Genomic DNA, 19253 nt, shown 5'->3' on the forward strand with positions numbered 1-19253 from the left:
CCTCAATCCTCCTTTTGACAATCCTAAAATGATTGACATGTGCTCCACAATCCTTTAATCCAAAGCATTCTTAATCCATCTCTTCAGATATGTCTACAGAAAGACACATGAAAAGGCAAGGTAAAATATAAGATCCCCCAGAAGAAACAAGTTAACCACAAATATCCCAACATCCCCAGCTTGTATAAATCATAGCTGAACACTCAGACATTTACACAGCAATACCACAGTCTAAATAGTGTGGGTAGTTAACTTTAACTAAATTTAAACAATCCTGGCTATAACATCAATTAAAATACAATTTACCAAAGACATGAGGGGAATGTTGATGTTAAGGAGCAAATACTCACTAGGGATATTACACAAGAATGCAATTCAACACTTCAGCCAATTTGAATAAAACAGTTTGAATTAAAAAATTAAAGACTGTACTGAGTAAAGGAAAACTGTGTACAACATGGGGTTCTACAAAAAGAGAGCATTGCTAATCATTTATGTACGAGAACGGGATCTGCTGTGACGGGGAGAGTAGCGTGGAGATCCTCTGCTTCTTCTTGGGGAATAACTGCGGCTTCTGCTGTTGCTTCGACTACGGCTTCTGCTACGACTACGGCTGCGTGACCGAGATCTTCCATAGCTTGGACTTCTTGGGCCATCAACTTTAACACGGATGTAGGCAGTTTCTCCCTATTAAATAGACAGAACTTTCGATTGAAAGGTCTAAGATTTTTAGCTGTCTCGTCAGGCATGCTGATAAACTGATTACATTGATATAAAAGCAGAGATAGATCTCAAATTTTTAAATGCAAATTTTACTATAAAATAAGACTTAGCTACCTGTATGTGTTAGTATAGTAGAGACTGTGTCCTTACCTTCAAATCCTATTGTTAACCCCTGTGTATCCAATTCTGGCCAAAAAAGCATGAAACCTACCTCATGAGATCTAAATTTAGTGTTATCCAGTTTGCGCACTGCGTAGGTCATATCTTCTTTCCGTACAAACTCCACGACACCAGTTCCATCTCGGAAAACATCAGCATAACATACATCACCTGCTTCACGCATGTGATCCTTTAAATCCTGCCAACTTCCACTTGGAGGCAGTCCTGAACAAAAAGCAGGTTACAGATTACTTCAAATGCAAACTTTTATTGTTTACTTTACACAGCATCACCTCATACTGTCAAGGTAATGGAATTGCCTATTAGAGTTGACAGAATGTCTTCCAACAGGAATCCATATATGTACACTATGCAAAAAAACGTTACTAATTTGCCTCTTAGAAACCAGAGGTTGTGTAGCACGATGCTAAAAAATTAATGCACACAGTACCAAAATACAATATGGCTAAGTGACAATTGCAGCATCCTACGCCATTAAGGAATGACTGTAAACATACCACATCTGAACCAGTAAGAACCCAGCAAACCAAGAACATTAAGTAACTTACCAGAAACTATCACTCTGTACTCAGAGCGCCGGGATGGAGGGCCATACCTGCCCCTCGGGGCCCCACCACCTCCACCTCCGCCACCTCCTCTGCCTGTGCCTCTGCCGCTTCGGGGAAACTCTACCCTCAGACGATATCCATCGTAATCGTAGCCATCTCGTCCATACACCGCATCCTCCGCATCCCTGCAAAAGAAAGGACGAGTGATCAGAGGCCCAGCCACACTGCACTGCAGAGGCACAAGGCCTCAGGTCCCTCCCTTTGTTCCCTAGCAGCCATTTTCCCGCCGGAACACAGCCAGCAGGCACTGGGCAGCCCCGCCCCCCAACAGCTGCCAGACTGAGCCCCAGGGAGCTCTGCGCACCCCCTTTGCCCTAAATCGCTCAAGCGTGGCCAAGCCAGTCAGCGAGGGCCCTGTGGGTAACAATCCAAAGTGAAGGCCGGGGCCGGCCACGATCGCTGGAGCAGGGTCTAGGCGGAGGAAGAGAAAAACCAGCCTCCGGGGCCGCCAGCAGACGTGCTGCCTGAGACGTGCGCGTACCCAACTCATAGCAACCTATGTGCTGGGGGGATTGACACCCCCCTCCCGGGAACTGGAGGCTATGTGGCGGTGTCTCGGCGGGGGAGTCCCCTCCCCCAACCCATGGGGGGCGGGAAGGGACGTAGCGGTTTCTCGGGAGGGAAGCGGTTCCCCAACGGGAGGCCCAGGGCGGCCCGTTAGGCCGCCTCGCACCGCCCGAGGCCGGCCCGCCATGTGGGATCAGAGGTAGCCCGGCTCAACACCCCCTCTCCCGGAGACGAGCAGCGTGCAGGGCTACGCTGGTGGGGGGAAGGCCCCACGAGGAGCCCGCGGGACTCCGACGGCAGCGGTGCCTCAGGGGGGGGAACCGCATGTGTCCCGGGGGCGAGGCGGCCTCCAGGGAGCGGGGCCCCGGCGTGCCTCACCTGGGGTCCTCGAACTCCACGAAGGCGAAGGGCGGCCCGCCGCGGCGGTTCTTGAGGTCGATGTCGCGGATGGCCCCGTACTTGTAGAACACGTCCTCGATGTCCTTGGTGCGGATGTCGGGCGGCAGGTTCCCCACGTAGATGCGGCAGTCGTTGTTACCGGCTGGGCCGCGGATCACGCCCCCTCCGGACATGGCAGGGTCAGCAATGGCTGCGGCGGTGATGGGCCGAAGCTGAGAGAGTAAACGGGTGAGTAAGCGCTGGAAACGGGCCGGGCACTCAGGAGCAGCCGCACGCGACACCTCCCTGCAACCGCTTCAAAATGGCGACTACCGCTTCCCTGAGGTTCCCTCGCGCGGCCCCACTGCGCGCAAGGATTCGAACGCCCTCTCACGCAGCGCCGACTCCAACACTCGACGTTCGGCGGCAGCGCACACAGCTTCCGTGTCTTTCCACCGCCAGGGCGCATGCGTCAGTCAGAAAAAAGGAGTCCGCCCCTTCGCAGCCTCAGCTTAGAAGCTCCACCAGTGCCGACAAGCGCAGTCCTTAGCCCAGAGAAACCAGCCCGTGCGATGAATTGTATCACCTAGGGACAAATATTCGCCGCGCTCGAAAAGATTCCCTTCAGCCGCTGCAGGGCTGGGGCCGTCACACATCCGGTGAGGAGTGCATGCAAAGAAAAAGACCCGGCTCGGGGGGGGGGGGAGGAGGAAGAGAGAGAGGAGGGGTATATCCCACCATGCACCGCGTGGGAAGAGGTTGGCGCCAAGGCGAGGCGTTACATCCCATAATGCAGCGGGGGAGGGGGTGTAGATGGCGGCCGTGGGGGCGGGGCAGGCCTGAGGCGCGCTGGGCTGGGGCGTCGCCGTAGGCCTGAGATAGGCAGGCGTTGGGTGCCAGCCCGCGCGCTGCGCTGCTTCGCGTAAGCGTTAGCGGGTCGCTCCCTGGCGGAGGGGCCGGATCTGGAGCCCGCTCAGCCTCATTGCCCGTCATTGCCCCAGCCGCGCAGCCCAGAGGGGCCTCTGGGCACGGCATGGTGGGCCTGGGCACTTTGCCTATAGGGAATACGAGGGGGGAGTCCAGCTGCCCCAGTGGCCTAGGGCCCCATGAGGCTGCTTGCCAGTGGGACAATCATGGTAGTGCCTTGAGACGCGAGCTCAGGCCTGTTCTGTGCTCGTCCTTGCACAGGTGCTTACCAAGGCCTTGTCTACCCAGCAAATATAAATGGACCTATGTTAGGTCGACTTCCAGCTGCCGTGTTAATTACTGCGGTGGCTGATGGCCACACTACCTTCCTTGGTTTGGTGGTGCGCATCCTCACCAGAAGAGCTTCTATGGACCTAAGGGGCAGGGTGGGGAGCTGAGAGCCCAGTCTCTCAGATCCATTGGCAGCTCCCTAGGGAGCTCAGCTGCCCCACAGACTCTTAAGCTCCCAGCTGGCTATTCCCCTCCTTCCCCATTCCATGCTGGGGGCCAGGAGGCAGCTGTTCAGCTTTCCCCGGAAGTGGGGGACAGCTGGGCTGTAGCTGCCCGGATTTCTTGTCAGTGGAGCTGTGAAATTGGCAAGAATGACAGCCAACAGCTGATATAAGGAATGCAATGTCTATACTTGCTCTAATTATACTGATGTTAAGCCCTACATCTCTTGTTGAGGTGCTTTTTTTTTTTTTTTTGTCGGCACAGCAAGGGAGTTACCATTGGTGGGAGGAGCATTTCAGTGTGTACACCTCCATTGTTTTGTCGACAAAAGCAGACTTTCGTCAATCAAACTCTAGTGTAGACCAGTCCTATGAAACAGGACTGCCTCTAAGTTATCTAAACAGATAAGACAGACAAAGGCCTGGTCTATACCTAAAACTTGGGTTGACCTAGCTACATCCCTCAGGGGTGTGAAAAGGTCACACTCCTTAAAGATGTAGTTAAGCCCTGGGTATAGACACTGCTAGGATGATACAAGTGTCTGCACTACAGCAGTGTAGGTGCAGCTGTGCCGCTGTAGTGCTTGTAGCACAGCCAAAGAGAAGGACAAAGGAAGTATTATTGTCTTTATTATACAGATGAGGCCGTCTGTGCTACACAGCACAGCTTCTGCGCTGTAGTTATGCTGACATAACCACATAGTTTAGATACATCATACTGCAATGGAAGGGATTTTTCGTCGCTATAGGAACATCATCTTCCTAAGCAATGGTAGTTAGGTTGATGGAGGCTTTCTTCCACCAATTTAGCTGTGCCTGCATCCACACCTGGAATTAAGTTGGTGTTGCTACGGTAGTTAGGATGTATGGATTTTTCACACTCCTGAGTGCCTAGTTATGTTGACTGAAGTTTTAAGTGTAAACCAGGCTTCAGTTACTACTGCTGAAACTATTGTATAGATAGTATACTCTTGGCAATGCTTGTAATTTATCCTACCATTTCTAATTTGACATATTCAGCCTCCTTTTCAATGTAAGCTGATGATGTTCATTACAGGTTGGTTAGATCACAGTGGGGAAAGATGATGTATGTATCTTAGATTATTTCTAGGTTACTCTTCTCCACTAGGTACCAATACAGAAAGTCAGTCATCGGGATTAACATTAAGCTACCTTAATGCTGTCAAAGATTTAGCTTGTCAATTAATTAAAAACAAATTATATATCCGTAGTGTGCTCATGAATTCTTATCCAACCACATGTTTTGCCTATGATAGACATGGTAAGTCAGAGCTTGATGTTCTGTTAAGATCACTAGGTACTTTTCATTATGTTCCCTATTTCTTCATGGAACTTTCAAAGTTGAGCACCTAATTCAATCCCTGCAATTTATTTTTAAAATGTGCATTTAACTGCAATCACCAATGCAGTGATCAGACCTATTTCTCTCCTGGGTTAGTTCTTCCATTAATTTATTCAGTATGCACCATGTATGCTATAGTGCACATCTTTGTAGATTTCACTCTGTGGTGCATAACAAGAGAACTACATAAGGAAGTGGGGCATAGGAAGGGGAAGATGCAATCACTGCCATGCACAATTTGAGAATACAAGTAACTTAAGGGGAAAAAAGCACGGATAAAAAAGGAAAATATTGGGAAGTAAATACATATGGAAAGAAGCAAGAAAAGAAAGAAATACTGTGTTTTAGGTTATCAGATTGTTTTGTGTATGCAGGTTGTTTCCTACATTTTAGTGTCTTTCTGGTACATGTCACAGCTCCATTTATGTTGGCAAGAGGATAGAATGTTATTGTTCTGGGGACTTTAGTTAAACTGCTGTTTATTTCTGAGCATGTAATTAGATCAATGGAACATGTAATTTTTAAAATCACATGCTGTTTTGGCAGGCAATTACCTCTCTGATGTTTAAACCTAGACAGGAATACATATGTTTTCTTAAGGTAGTGGGTAAAATTTACAAAAGGGCCTGAATGACTTAGTTGCCTAAATCGCATTTTCAAAAGTAAAATAGGTAATCCCTAATCCACAGAAATATTTAGCTCCTTACTTGATTTCTGGGTTTTAGCACTTAAAGTCAATCAGACATAGTCTCCTAAGTGCCAAAGTCACTTTTGAAAATGGGACTTTGGCTTGGTCTACACACTGTTTGTACCAGTATAATTATTTGTTAGGGACGTAATTTTTTCTGAAGTAGTTATATCAGTATAAGTATAACTCTCTTTACAGTATAACTCCTCATGTGGATACATGTACATCAGCTTATTCCCCTTACTATCTATAATTATGCCAGTATAACTTCCCGCACCCTGGGGAGATAGAGGGCTATACCACTTTAACTATCAAGGTGGAGTTAAAGCTTTTATGTATAAAGAAGCCCTTAGGCACCTAAGTCACTTAGGTGCTTTTGAAATTTTATATTTTGAAAATGTTGCCTAGCATCTTTAGCAGTGTCCATTCTCTGCCATGGCTTTTTCCCCCCCCCCCTCCCCCCCCCCCATGTGTTAATTAAAAATTGCTGTTTTCTTACAGAAACATGCATCATGATGATTTACCATTAGGAAAATATTTTCAGTGTAATGCTAATATGACTTCTAAATTTATTTCATTTCTGCCTCGTGTAGGTTAAAAGACAGTAATGTTCTTCTCTAATGACCTTAAGATTGATGTTACTTCTCTTTTTGGTAGAGGGTTTTTTTTGTTTTTATTTTTAAAGATTGCTATTAATCAAGTAGTTATATGAAAGCTCTTCCTACAGGGGCAGTAGTTTGTGTAGGTCAGTGGTTCTCAACCTGTATGCTGCTTGTGGCCCAGTCAGCATACAGCTGCAGCCCATGTGGTATCCTCAGGGCCATACAGGTAGTGTTTACATTGTGTGGATACGGCCCACATAACACAGAGGGAGCTGCATATGCAGCCAACTATCATAAATAGGTTTGAGAACACTGGTCTAAGTGTATGATGTTTCCCATTTTAATATTGTTATGATTTCATAATTGTAGTGACATCAAATGTGTGAATGTTTTCTTTCTCTTTACAGTTTTAAAGTTTAGTAATGCCTTGTCTATACTAGCACTTATGCTGGCAAAACTTTTGTTGCTCAGGGGTGTGAAAAAAATACCCCCCCTGAGCGACATACATTTTGCCAGCATAAACACTTGTGTGGACAGCGCTATGTCATCAGGAGAAACTCTCCTGCTGACATACTTACCGCTGCTTTTATATTTTCCATACAGAAGCAAGTTAGTAATAAAGAGGAGATGGTGGAAGAAAAAAAAAGAGTGGTTTAAAATTGAGTGCTCTGAAAAATGTCACCTTAAGTATCATCTCTTGTTCCCAAGATATCTTATGTATTTCATTGTTACTGCTGAATTGCCAAAAGAATCCAATTCCTACAGAAGTAGCAAAGGTGAGTCGTGTTCAAAAATTAAACAAACTTTTTCAACCTGTGGTCAGTGTCTGCAGACTGTCTAAGATTTCCAAAGAGGTTTGCACCTCTGTTTGAAAATGTTTAGGGGTCCGAAAATGAAAAATGTTGAAAACCACTGCATTAGCAGAATGTTGCAGTGAGGGGTGGGGTGAAAGGAAGGTTGAACATAGAAAGGGAAAGTTTTAAAAAATATTTGTTTTCATTGAACTTTATTTCTGTGAAAACATTTATATTCATGAAAGGTTCTACAGTTTCCTTCTTCCCACTCTGCATAGATCTCGGCCTCCTGATGTTGTTAAATATTGAAACAGCCTGTTTTATTTCCGTTTTTGCTTTGAGTCTGAGACTGGTATGTTCCAAGAACATGACATTTACAAAGAGAAAACGAATGCAAATATTAATGAAAATACAACAGAAACTCTCTTTGTATTAAGGTATAAATAAATGAAAAGTAATATTTGTATATTTGGTTATTTCATTTAAAAAAAAAAACTTCTCATATTTGAATCAGATTGGATACTCTTACAGAGTGACAGAAGAGCCAGGAAAGTGACCAAACTACCCTGTAAACTATTCTCAGTGAAGGGGTTCAGGGATCACAGAGAGAGAAGGGGAAAAAAAAGAATTCCTAGTTCTATGCAGGGGGCTGTACCTCCATGTTGTTGCTCTGGGCTGCCTTTTCTCTGGTAGCAACCCTGGACTTGACTTGACTTGTTTGTAGTGGTGAGTGTAGGGCATGGAGGCACAGTCAATGCTGCTTCAAGCAGCATTTACATAGTGCAGATGTCTGAAGCCTAGGGAAGGAGGAATACATAGGTAGAACGTTTGCCCAGACTCCCCAAATCCCTGCAGAGCTTCAGCAGAGGGGCTTTCATGGGGTTGAATGAGAAAAGGGATGGTGCTCTGAGGAGCAGCACTTCACCCTCCTACATCCCCTGCCTTGCCTCTCTGCTCAATTAAGTTATGGGGTAGAGCAGTGCCTATATTACTGTCTGATATTTCTGGGTTGAAGAGCACATTCAGAAACATGTATTCGCTACAACTTTTAATTTAAATTGATGTTTAAATATGACACATATGTACTGTACCCTTGGTCTTTTGTGTGGGACACTTTGCAGAAGAAAGTTTGCTGGTTGTATGGTTTGATTTGTTCTACCTTTTCCCTTTATTTTTGCTGTGTTTTCCTTTCCTCTGATACTTTTTTCTGTTCATTTTCTTCAGTTGGCTTTTTATCTTTTGATTTATTCCAGTGCCTTAGGATGTGCAGCATATGTCCTGCTAAGCAGCCTTCATATGGAGTTGCCAGGGAATTGTGGGTAATTTACTCCAGCGGTCTAATTGTGGGTACTAAGCTTTGATGGAGCTGCTCCTTTAGCTCACTTCATTAGCAGAACATTAGCCTGGGGATGTCGACAACCTGGGTTCTGTTCCCAATATTAACATCTCCCTCTAAATTAATTACAATTAAACTCGGAGAAGATGATGGCATCCTGACAAAGAGATGCATGAAAAAGAAGTGAGCAAGGACAAAATGCTAAGTAAGTTTTAATTGTTAATAAACACCCTAAAATTGAGTCAGCAAGGGAGAAAAGCAAACTCAAGAGAGAGCATTTTAAATTTGTCCATATGAACTGGCTTGAACAGCTGCTGCTATGTTATACTTTAGGGTAGTGTGGTGACCCCCAACTAGGGGATATGAAAACTTCAGTGTCACTGCATTGCTTTGATTTGCCACAATATTTAAAATAATGGGTCCACATTTAGAAATCATGATGGCTGTGGATAGGTTCATTAAAAGTTTTAAGTGATATAGCTATATTAAGTGACGTATTCTGTACTTGACTAGTTTCCTTGCATTGTGTTTGGTGTGTTTCTTTGCAGGCTGTTTTTATTCTCTGCCCCGTATCTTGTATCTTAATGAATGTGTGTCTTTAAATATTAATACGGCACCAAATCACTTGCCAACTTGCACTTCATGGTGGTCGTAGCGCTGTGCATCTTTGCTCTTATTTCACAATGCCAGCTCTCTGGGCCATCCTAACTTGTATTCCCTGCTGCCATGCACCTATGATCATTGCAGAAGTGAGAAATTTCAGGGGTGCAGGACTGCTCCACCCACACCTCCTTCTGCCCCATATGCCTCAGGACACCTCTTATGTTGGAGGCGTCTATGTGGGTGGTGCAGATATGACTCTGTGCTTAGGATAGAGGGTCCCTTTGCTGGTGCTATTCAGCTGGGTGCGGAGAATGAACTTGCACATGCAATACTGCCTCTATGCACTAACTGTACTGGTGCAAAGGGGTGTAGGACAAAGCTGAATCTGGCCCTGCCATTTGGTACAAAAAGGCTGGTTCAAATACTATGGCATTCCATTACAAACATGAGTTAAAAATAAACCGAAAGAGGTGTCAGCAATGCAGTGGCATCGATGGCTATGTTGATAGCTGGTCTCCGTATGTGGCGCTCCTCTCTGCTTTCATTTTCTGCCTGTCAAGCTTCAGAGCTAATTTTTTTCTCCTAATTATAAATGAATATGATGAATAATTATAGCAGGGCAGTTTACAGTGTTGTAGTTAAAGGTCTGTCAGAGGTTCCATTATAAAACTCTTGGCTGCTGCTCAGCATATGGAAGGCCTTAACCTGCAACAGTTTTTACTGTTAAATGTAAAGAAAGATAAATCTATTCTGCTGTTTCTGAGTTGCAGGAGCAGAGATAAATAGCAATTGCAGTTACTTTTGTTTGCTCCCATAACATACGAAATACCAATTCCCCCCCACCCTCCCAGGGGGCCTCTGTGCTTCTCTCAGAGCCTCTTTTTAACTCCCCCTTTGTCTGACAGGGTGTTCAAACTCCACACCCAGCCAGGGAAAGGAGCAGTTAAGGCTCCATCCTGCAGAGTGCTGAGTTCCCTGGTCCTGAGCCAGGAAAACACTTAGCACCAGGAAAACATGAGAATTGTCCTATTTGTTCAATAGCATTGCTTGTGTGCTTAAAATTAAGAATGTGCTTAAATGCTGTGTTGGACTGTGGATCGAGTGATCACTACCTTGCAGGGCTGAGCTCTTACTGAGCTGTGGAAGGAAGGAAGGAAGGAAAAATACTTCCCTTTCCTGGATGGGGAGTATAGGAGTTGTCAGCCTTGAAGCGAGGGCCTCATTAGTGAAGCAGACTTTTAAAAGGTGGTAGTTGGGCTAGTGAGAGGCCCTTGGTTTCAAGGAGGAATATGCCATCTCGGAGCGAGATAGGCTACCCCTTAGAAAGAAACTGCTTGGAAGGGTTGAGACTGCAGGTACTCTATTTTGGGACTGCTGGACCCTTAGGAGTCAGAGGCATTCATTGAGAGTTAGCCCCTCTGTGAGGTCTATTTCATGCCTAGAACTGCCCCGTTCTTCATTTGGTGGTGAATCTCAATGACCAAGGTGTGACTTTTATATCCACAGTAAGCCTCATCTTAAGGGCCTTCATCTCTCCAGCTGAGGAGGGCAGGATGCATTTCTCCCAGGAGTCTCTCCGTGTTCACATTTTGCATTGCTGACGGGGTCGCTGGAGAACAAGGCAATTTCACTGACTACTAATCCAGGCAGGCTCAAATCCGACCCTTCAAGCAACGCACACACTGCAGTCTTGACATACAGGCCCCACCCCCAAACAGCTTTGTATATCGAATAACTAAGCTATAAAACACTAGCTCTCTTACAAGCAAGGGAATCCTTCCCACACTGCACATAGGGTGTGTCTCTGTCAAATGGAGGCTGGTTCTTGGGGAGTCGGCTGTCTGTTCTGGAGTTGCTGCTTTACTGACGCCAGTGTTGGCCTGGCAGATAGTTCTGCTTGCAAGTCCTTTGTTTTCACTGTAGTCTGGATCATGCAACATAAACAGCGCCAGCTCCTTCCTTCTGATGTAAATTTAAAATACAAAACCCTAACTTTAATAGATTTCCCCTCCTTCTGATAAAGTGTAGATTTATTGCATAGGTTGTAATATGTCCCCACCACATTCTGGCACAGAAAAAGAGGTAAAACTTTGTAAAACAAAGTCACCAGTGTCTAGAGTGGGCTTTGAATAAACAGAGAATATCTGTTCTAAAGAAGAGCCCTGGCTGCCTGAACTCAGACCCCTTCCTTTCAGTGCAGCTGGTAAGAACTTTTAGAGTAGGCCCTGACACAAAAGCTGCTCTTAGCAGGTATCAAGTCTATAATTACTTTTTTTTTTTTTTTTTTTTTTTTACATTTTAGGCCAAAGAAATTCTTTCAAACCATTGTGAAGGTCTAGTGGTTAAAGCAGAGGACTGGGAGTCAGAACTTCTGGATCCTATTCACAGCTCTGCCAATAACGTGATCTTGGGAAAGTCAGTTAATCTCTCTGTGTCTCAGTGACAGTGGCAATGCTTCAGATAGACACTCGCATGCTGCAGTGGACGGTGCAATACAAAAATTCAGGTAGGCAGAGCACCAGACAAACAGAAATGGATTTCAAGCCATTGTAATGTTACTCGGTTCCTCATCCAGGGCAATCGAGGGTATATCTGCCCTACTATGAGTATTTCCTTATCACCTGTTCTAACCGGGTGTGACATTGATTTAAAAACGCTCATAAACTGGCAGTATGTATTTTATGTACTGTAAACCTCTGCTCTTTTGCTTGCCGTGGCATTCATTCCTTGCACCTCCTCTCCAAAGCTCAGTGATTAAATAACTCCTCTCAGGCTGAAGAAAATGGCTGGACTTTGCCTAGTAATTCACACTTTGGTGGGTTGTTAGGCAAGAGGCTGAAGACTTGAGTGCCATTTCTGGCATCCAGACATAAATTATTACACAATAACTCAAGTCCTGAAATGTTTCATTACATACAGAAGACAAAGTGAGAGGAAATATATTGCACAGCTGGCTGTGATCAATATAGCAAGACACTTACCTCAAGAGGGTCAGACAACATCATGTGAACCATGAGCATAGTTCGAGGAGTTGTGATCTCATCTGACGACTGTATCACTTTGCAAGTGGTTTCCCTTGTGTTGCTTTCTATATTGGAAGGACATTGTAAGTCTTTATAACAAGTAACATAAGTTTTATTAAAATCAGACATCAAATGTTAGTTTTTCCTCCTGCCTATTTCTTTCTTTAGTTTTTGTAACAGTTGGTTTTGTTTAAGAGAAAAATGATTGATTGATTAAAATAATTCATTCTGGTTTTAGAGAGAGTACTGGTTCTAGAGTGATTCCCTATTCTTAAAACACTAGAGTTGGTAATATCTCTAGACCTGGGATGGACTTTGTAAATGTGCCCATGGTATTATGGACTCTGATTTCAAAACATAATGAATGGAAGATTGTTGACAGAAAGGATTGGGATTGTGACATCAGCCAATTACAGAATTAACCCTATCTTATTTGCACTGTGCCATATTGTTGAAAGGGGTGTGGAAGTCAATACAAAAATCACATTTGTTCAAGCCATATATTTACCCTAGAAGTGGACCAGGTCAGCACAATTCTGAGGTGGCTCTAAACGTTGATAGGACTACTCATGTGAGTGAAGATACTGATATAGAAGTGAAATTTAACCTGTGCAAAGGGCTAGCACAATTTCCATGCACCAGTTAATGCCCATTTATGCATTATTTTGACAGCTGTTATGCTGGTGTTCTGCATAGGGTTGAATTTCACCCAGGTGTGTGTGTCTGCAAGATTGGGCCCAATGCCAGGTGTGACCCATCTGTGCCTAGGGTAGCCACCTGAAAATGCCAAGGTCAGGGCAGGCTGTAAAAGGAGAGCAGATTCTCCCAACACTGGTGGGTGACACTGAAGTCAGACTTCCCAACCAGCCACAAACAGTGCTTCTGATTCCCCACAATGGTTATCAAGAAGCCAAAATAAAAATACACACAGCCCCCTTTACTGCATTTCAGTCTCTGGCTCCCAATCAGCCACTGGATCCAGTAAAGAGACCAGTTATTTAAAACTCTATGCTCTTTACCAAAAAGGTTCTCCTGACCCCAAAGGGTCAGCCTCAGTACCAGATCAATATAAGTTTAGATCTTACCCAAAATACCACGCTGCCAGCCAATCCTTTAGTAACTAAAACGAAAGGTTTAATAAAAAAATAAACAAACTATAAGAGAAATGTTAAAGGATTAAAGCAATCAGATACATACAAATTATTTGAAAGTCCATATATATCAGGTTTCTAGTACAATTGTGGCGTTTGCAGGCTTGTATAGTCCCTCTGGTATACATCCAGTACCTAGATGAGACTCAGTCCTTTGTTACGTAGCTTCAGTTCAGTTGTAGATGAGTTGATCCAGAGGTAGGTGAAGACTGAAGACAGACTAGAGACAAAATGGATGTCGTGCAGCTGCCTTTTATGTCCTTTGGCCTTGGCCATGCTGCTTGTGGAATTTTACAGGAATAAAATGGAGTCCAGAGTCACATGAGTGAGTCCTGGTGGCTCATCAAGTATATCCCTGGCTTCTCCCCCTGGACTCTTGTACCTGTGAATTTCTTAATGGGCCATTAAGCAGGCTAGCGCTGCAGCCATCCTGTCTGGGGTGTCACCCAGACACAGCACAATTTGAAATACAGATATATCAACCATATCCATAACTTCCATTACACATATAACACATGAACATAAACATCATCATCTTACTTAGCACATTATAGCCTTTCTAACAGTACCTGACATGGCATATCTCGCATGAATTATTATGATTTTGACATATTGATGTTAAATAATATAATAAATGTCTGCCCCTCCTTCCCCCCATCTAGCCAGCGTGACACCAGGTAACACACATTCAGATGCTTTCAACAGATCCCTTCTTATGCAGAATGTTATTCTCAGCTACATCATGGACAATAAATACAGAATATGGCCAGTTTTCCAGTATCAGCTGAACAGCTGCTTTGTATTTACCTGGGAGATGAGTGAATGATTTCAGTCAATCCTTTGTTTTGCCTAGAGAATGCATGTGACACTTTTTATACTGTCATGCCTTCAGCAAGAGATCAAGCCAAGTCAAAAAGGGTGGTGGGGATTAGAAGAACTCTGATTTATCATTAGTCATTTTTGTGTCCAGTGTTGGTGATGCCAAGAGGGAAATAAATATGGGTCAAATTCTGTTCTCAGTTGCATTGAGACAACACCTCATCCCCTCGACTTCAGTCAGGCCTTGGGTTTGCTGTTGGTAAATATCTAGGATCTGAACAGAGCTGCTGCCTTTGTGTTGTGGTGGAGCTGATAGAGCCTCTGTATAATTGTTTTAAGGGTATATTTTTAGGGCAGATTAAATGTTGGGTATGGCCACCTTAAGTATCCCTCTAATTAAAATGAAATCCCGCATGGACTTTTAAATCCAAAGAGGCATTACATATTTAAGGGATTTACAAAATGTGTATTTATTGATCTGATCAACTGTAGTGTCTTCCTCGCATGCTCTTAGTCTATCATGTATAAAGGTATTATTGACAAGAATGGCCACGGGAGTTCTGAAGCAGCTGAGCACGTACTTACATCAACTTAAATCTGGGAGTTATTGAGGGCTATGCACAGCAGCCTGTTACATCCATGTATTAATGATGTGCATGTAGATTTTCATGATCAGTTAGCATGCCTATCAGGTTGCAAAAAGGTCTTATGCAATCTGGTGTCAGACACTTTCACTGTCTCAGTTCAACCTTCTGCACCCAGGCTCTCATGTGACTCCAATAACACTGGGTTATTACAACATCACAGCTCAAATGTCAACTTAAAACAAGTCTTTCCCTGACTCCACAGTTTCTTCAGCCCTTTGCTGGGCTCAACAGCTCTTTCCAAAGCCTAGGCCCTGCTGTCTGGAGTTTCCTTAAGACTCTTCCTCTTCAGGTTCTGCTCCTGCCCCGCACTGGCTGGAGCGACCTGCAGATCTTTTCGTCTGGCTGGTGTGGAGAGACCCTTTGCTGGTTCTTTGTGATCCTCCAGGACCCTCTTTCTCCTCAGTGACAGAACAAGCTCCCTCCTATGGGATATCCCTCCAATAAGCAGCCTCCTACCAGGTGTTTCTGATCACCTGACTCAACCACTGGTGCAAACCCAAATCTGTCACCTGGGACCAGATAACTAGACATAGGTGAGACTGAGCCCAGTTCCCTTAAAGGGCTAGCGCACCCTATGATATAGGTGCTTTTATTGTTTTTTAATGGGCTTTGAACTTGATCATGTTCCACTGAAGCCAGTTGGAGTTTTGCTGTTTGACTCCAGTGAGAACAGGCCCAAGCTCTCTTTGACTTTCCCATTTCCTCTCCACATACCAGTTTGCGCACACGGTTGAATTCAGTATTACCCGTTAGCCCCATTAAGGATCCATAAAGAAGGCAAAAAGGTCTCCTCTGGTGAATACCACTGATGTAAGCAGCTTCTGTGTCCACCATGGGAAGCTTCTTCCAGGTTGTGGGTAAGCAGGGGATGGACCTAAAAGGAGCTGGAGCAGTCTTGGACTTTGGTGGTTCTGTACCACAGGGGCAATTGCAGCAAGGGTGCAATTGAAGGCAGCCCTCAACCTGGACCGGGGCGTGGATTGGCCCCAGGCTGTCTCAGCATAGGAGAAACTCGAGCTTCTCCCGAGAGGACTGGGACCACTTGTGCTGCTCAGCAGGATTCAGCCCATCCTGCTGCAGTTGCTACCTTCTTGAAAGGGCACAAAATGCCTCTGGGTTGTCACTTGGGCCCAGTTTTGCCAGGCCAGGTACTACTCAGGTTGCTGGGGTCTGTTTCTCGAGGCATGGCAGAGTATGTTCTTTGCTGAACTTCTTGCTGTTCTTGCAGCCCTTATAATAAGAGGCAACAAAAGAGCAGGTGTCTGCTCCCATTGGGCTACCAGCATGTGGACTACATCCTCCATGTTCCCCAGAGGAAGAAAAAGGAGCCTTAGTCTGTCCATCTGCCCTTCAGCTTTACGGTAGTTGGTATCTCCCTCCTTCCTGGGAGAGGGGGTCCTCTCAGTTCCACTTCTGGTACCAACATGTGGTGGGGCACACTCACCCTTGGCTCGCCCCCTGCTGTCCGGTGCAATGTCGCCGATATCTTTGGTTCCAGTGCCTCCTGCTGGCTGTTGGCTTCTGGCTAAGTCACAGAGTTCAAATCCCTTCTGGGGTATCATGAACAAGTCCAAACGAATCTGAACAATTCTTCTGCCCCCCCCTTGGGCAACTGAAGTCTTTTCTTTCTTCTTGCAAAATCCCTGTCTCACAGCTTCCTCTGTAGGAGCCTGCCCTTCTAGCTTTCTTCTTTGTCTTCCTGTTAAACCCTAGATCTGGGCTTCTCTCTGCCAGGGAGACCGGCCTCCTCTGGAGTCACTCTCCCTCCACTGAGCTCCGTCAGTCTACTTCTTATGGCCAGGAGCTAATTAGCTATTCACATCCCCAGGTTCAGAGCATGACTAACTGGGTGCATTCGCTAGCCTTGCAGGTGATGTGTGTGAAGCCCCATCACAAGTCATTCCACATTTCTTCTCCTCCCAAGCAGGGCCGCCGGCACACTCCTTCCCAGAGATAGTGACCCATTTTAGTAATGGGTGAAGTGATCTCTGCACACGCTGTCTCTAAAAACCTTTGGGGTTGACATGCTAAAAAGAGAATATATCTGTGCATGCAGGCATGTTGGGATAGGCCCATTCATAAAACAAATCTGAGCGTGCCTGTAAAGATAGTAAAGATAGCGCAGACTCAGTTTTTGAATGATCAGCTTTCACAAGATGTTACCATCAAATCTCTTACGTTGCTACTTCTGTGCCACAGGAAATATAACAAAACATCACGTTGTCAGATTCACTTCACAGTCCCTGAAAAGGCAAATCTAACCTCAGACCACAATTTACAGTATCTCAGAATTGCTCTGTTAAATGTGCTTAGGCATCAGTAGATTAACTGAGAGACAATGCACTGGAGTGTTGATGACAGTTTTGTCTAATAGCTAAAACATGTGTTTGGAAATCGGGAGAGTTAGTTTCTCTTACTCAGGTTTGGTCTGAGCTAGATCTGGGTGGAAGCATTTTTTGGTTGTAATTTGCTGATTCTCAAAATTGAAATGTTGTGTGGAGACAGTTCGATTTTGATAAAGTTATGACAGAACCTTACCTGCCAAGCAGCTTTCCATTGTGAACCCACCTGGTTTCCTGCTGGCTCACCCACCTGACAGCCTGCTTGGCAGGCTGATGGAGGAGCTGAAGAGCCCAGAAGCCCTGGGGACCTGAAAAAAATCACACTCCTAGCCAGCATAGCCGTGCTTGCAAAATCCCTAGTGTAGATGCAATTATATCAGCAAAAAAAAGTCCTTTATTTCATTAGCAGAATTGGTATAAGCTATATGAACAACAGCAGGCATTGCCGTATAAACTGCATCTGTACTAGGAGGGTTTGCCCATATAGCTGTACCCTTTCTAATGTAGACAAAACCTAGCTGTGCCACTGACTCACTGTTTGACCTTGGGCAAGTTACCTAAGATGTCGGTATCTAATTACCATACCTGTAAATCAATTATTATAATACCTACCCATCTTTGTAAAGTGCTTTCTGATCTTTCGATAAATTATGCTACATTTTGAAAGTGCAAAGTGTTATAATTATATATATGAAAACATGCTCTATGCCAGGTTTTGGATCTGGCTGACCTGTATGCAGCACAGGTTGAGGGGGGATGTGCAAAGATGATGTAACACTCACCTTTGCACTCTGAATCTTGGGACTGCTATATGCAGACCCTCCTCTACCCCCCGTGCTAAGTTAGCCACCTTGTGTGTTTTAACTTTCACTAGCTGCTAACAGCTCTGAGGGGCCAAAATCACAGTTGAGGATTGGTGCAACAAAGGGGCATTGGAGCCACACCACCTTTCCTCTGGCCATGCCCTCTCTGCCAGCAGTGGGGTGTGTGTGTTGGCATAGGGGTCCCCCATCTACAGAGGTTACCCCTTGCACTGGGGTGAGTCTCCCAGGGCCAGATACAGCAACTTTAGGGCTCTATTGAACGGATGATGTGATACAGAGCATGTGCACTGCACTTCAGAATCTTGTGCTATGAATTCTCACACTGTCACAATAGGAAATATTTTTTAAAAGAAAGAGGGTTAGTTTTATTCCCCAACTATTTAAAAGAGAACACCAGCCATGACTCTGCACACAGGCTGCATTGATATGCAGAGGGGCACTACAAAAGTTCTGACACATTATTATAAATACCTTGTATTCAACAACCTCTTCATCCATTCTGATTTGTCGGTGGAAGTGCTGGTAATCTCCCAACAGAACAGCCAGCAATTCAGCTCTTGTTCACACAAAGCAGTGGTGTCGAAGAGACAAATAAGACACAAATTTCAAGTCTCACATGCTAGTGCAAACCAACACGTACTTGTTTCCTCTAAGGTGTTGCTAGTAACAGCATCAAAGAGCTGCCACATCTCAGACAGCGCAAAGGAGTTCTGCTGAAAGAGGAAAAGTGGGCAGCAGAGACAATATCTGGAGAGGAGATGCTGGGTTTGACTTCATGAACGTGCCTGCATACTTAGATAATTCAGCAGCAACTTCTCAAATTTAGGGCCTGAGAAAAGAAGTCAACTTCTCTATTTTCATGCCCATAATGGTAGGGACCCTGGCTGATGACTGGCTTTATCCCAGCTGCATGATGACATGCCAGACAGAGATCAGCACAGCCACGCCATCTTGTGTTCTGATCCTGTCAGATTTCACACACTGAACATTGTTAGGAATGCTAAGTTCTTATTTGAATGGGAGACATCCAGGGAGGGCCTGGATTGTGATGACTGGCGCTTGAGGACACAAGAGGTGGTGCTCTGTCTTCTGAATTTAGCCCAGTGTGTTTTAGGGGCGTTGTGTGGCTGGGGATGCTGTCATTAGGATGAGATAAAACTGAGGCCTTGACCATTTATGGTCAATGAGGGCTCCCCTGGGACTTTTTCTAGGGGTTGGGATGTTAAACTCATGGTCCTGGCTCTAGT

General features: G+C 45.0%; 1 protein-coding gene and 1 long non-coding RNA gene across 3 annotated transcripts; one reads left to right on the plus strand and one right to left on the minus strand.

The window, feature by feature from the left end:
• Positions 1 to 27: 27 nt before the first annotated feature.
• SRSF1 (serine and arginine rich splicing factor 1) lies at positions 28 to 2783 on the minus strand. Its single transcript, XM_067538073.1, is given in 5 exon segments — positions 28 to 611; positions 613 to 687; positions 935 to 1107; positions 1452 to 1636; positions 2397 to 2783. Coding segments are annotated over 5 exon segments (750 nt in total). The 5' UTR covers positions 2591 to 2783; the 3' UTR covers positions 28 to 488.
• A 9-nt stretch (positions 2784 to 2792) lies between these two features.
• On the plus strand, positions 2793 to 12440 carry LOC137146623 (uncharacterized). 2 transcript variants are annotated; one of them, XR_010917999.1, is made up of 4 exons: positions 2793 to 3055; positions 10707 to 10821; positions 11503 to 11706; positions 12120 to 12440. It is a non-coding gene; the product is annotated as an uncharacterized lncRNA (long non-coding RNA). The 2 variants fall into 2 exon arrangements; XR_010917998.1 differs by lacking the exon at positions 2793 to 3055 and adding an exon at positions 7089 to 7243.
• Positions 12441 to 19253: the final 6813 nt, after the last annotated feature.

Source organism: Emydura macquarii, unplaced genomic scaffold (genome assembly GCF_026122565.2).
Source record: "Emydura macquarii macquarii isolate MOO-44397 ecotype Brisbane River unplaced genomic scaffold, CSIRO-AGI_Emac_v2 contig_450, whole genome shotgun sequence".
Taxonomy (NCBI): domain Eukaryota; kingdom Metazoa; phylum Chordata; order Testudines; family Chelidae; genus Emydura; species Emydura macquarii.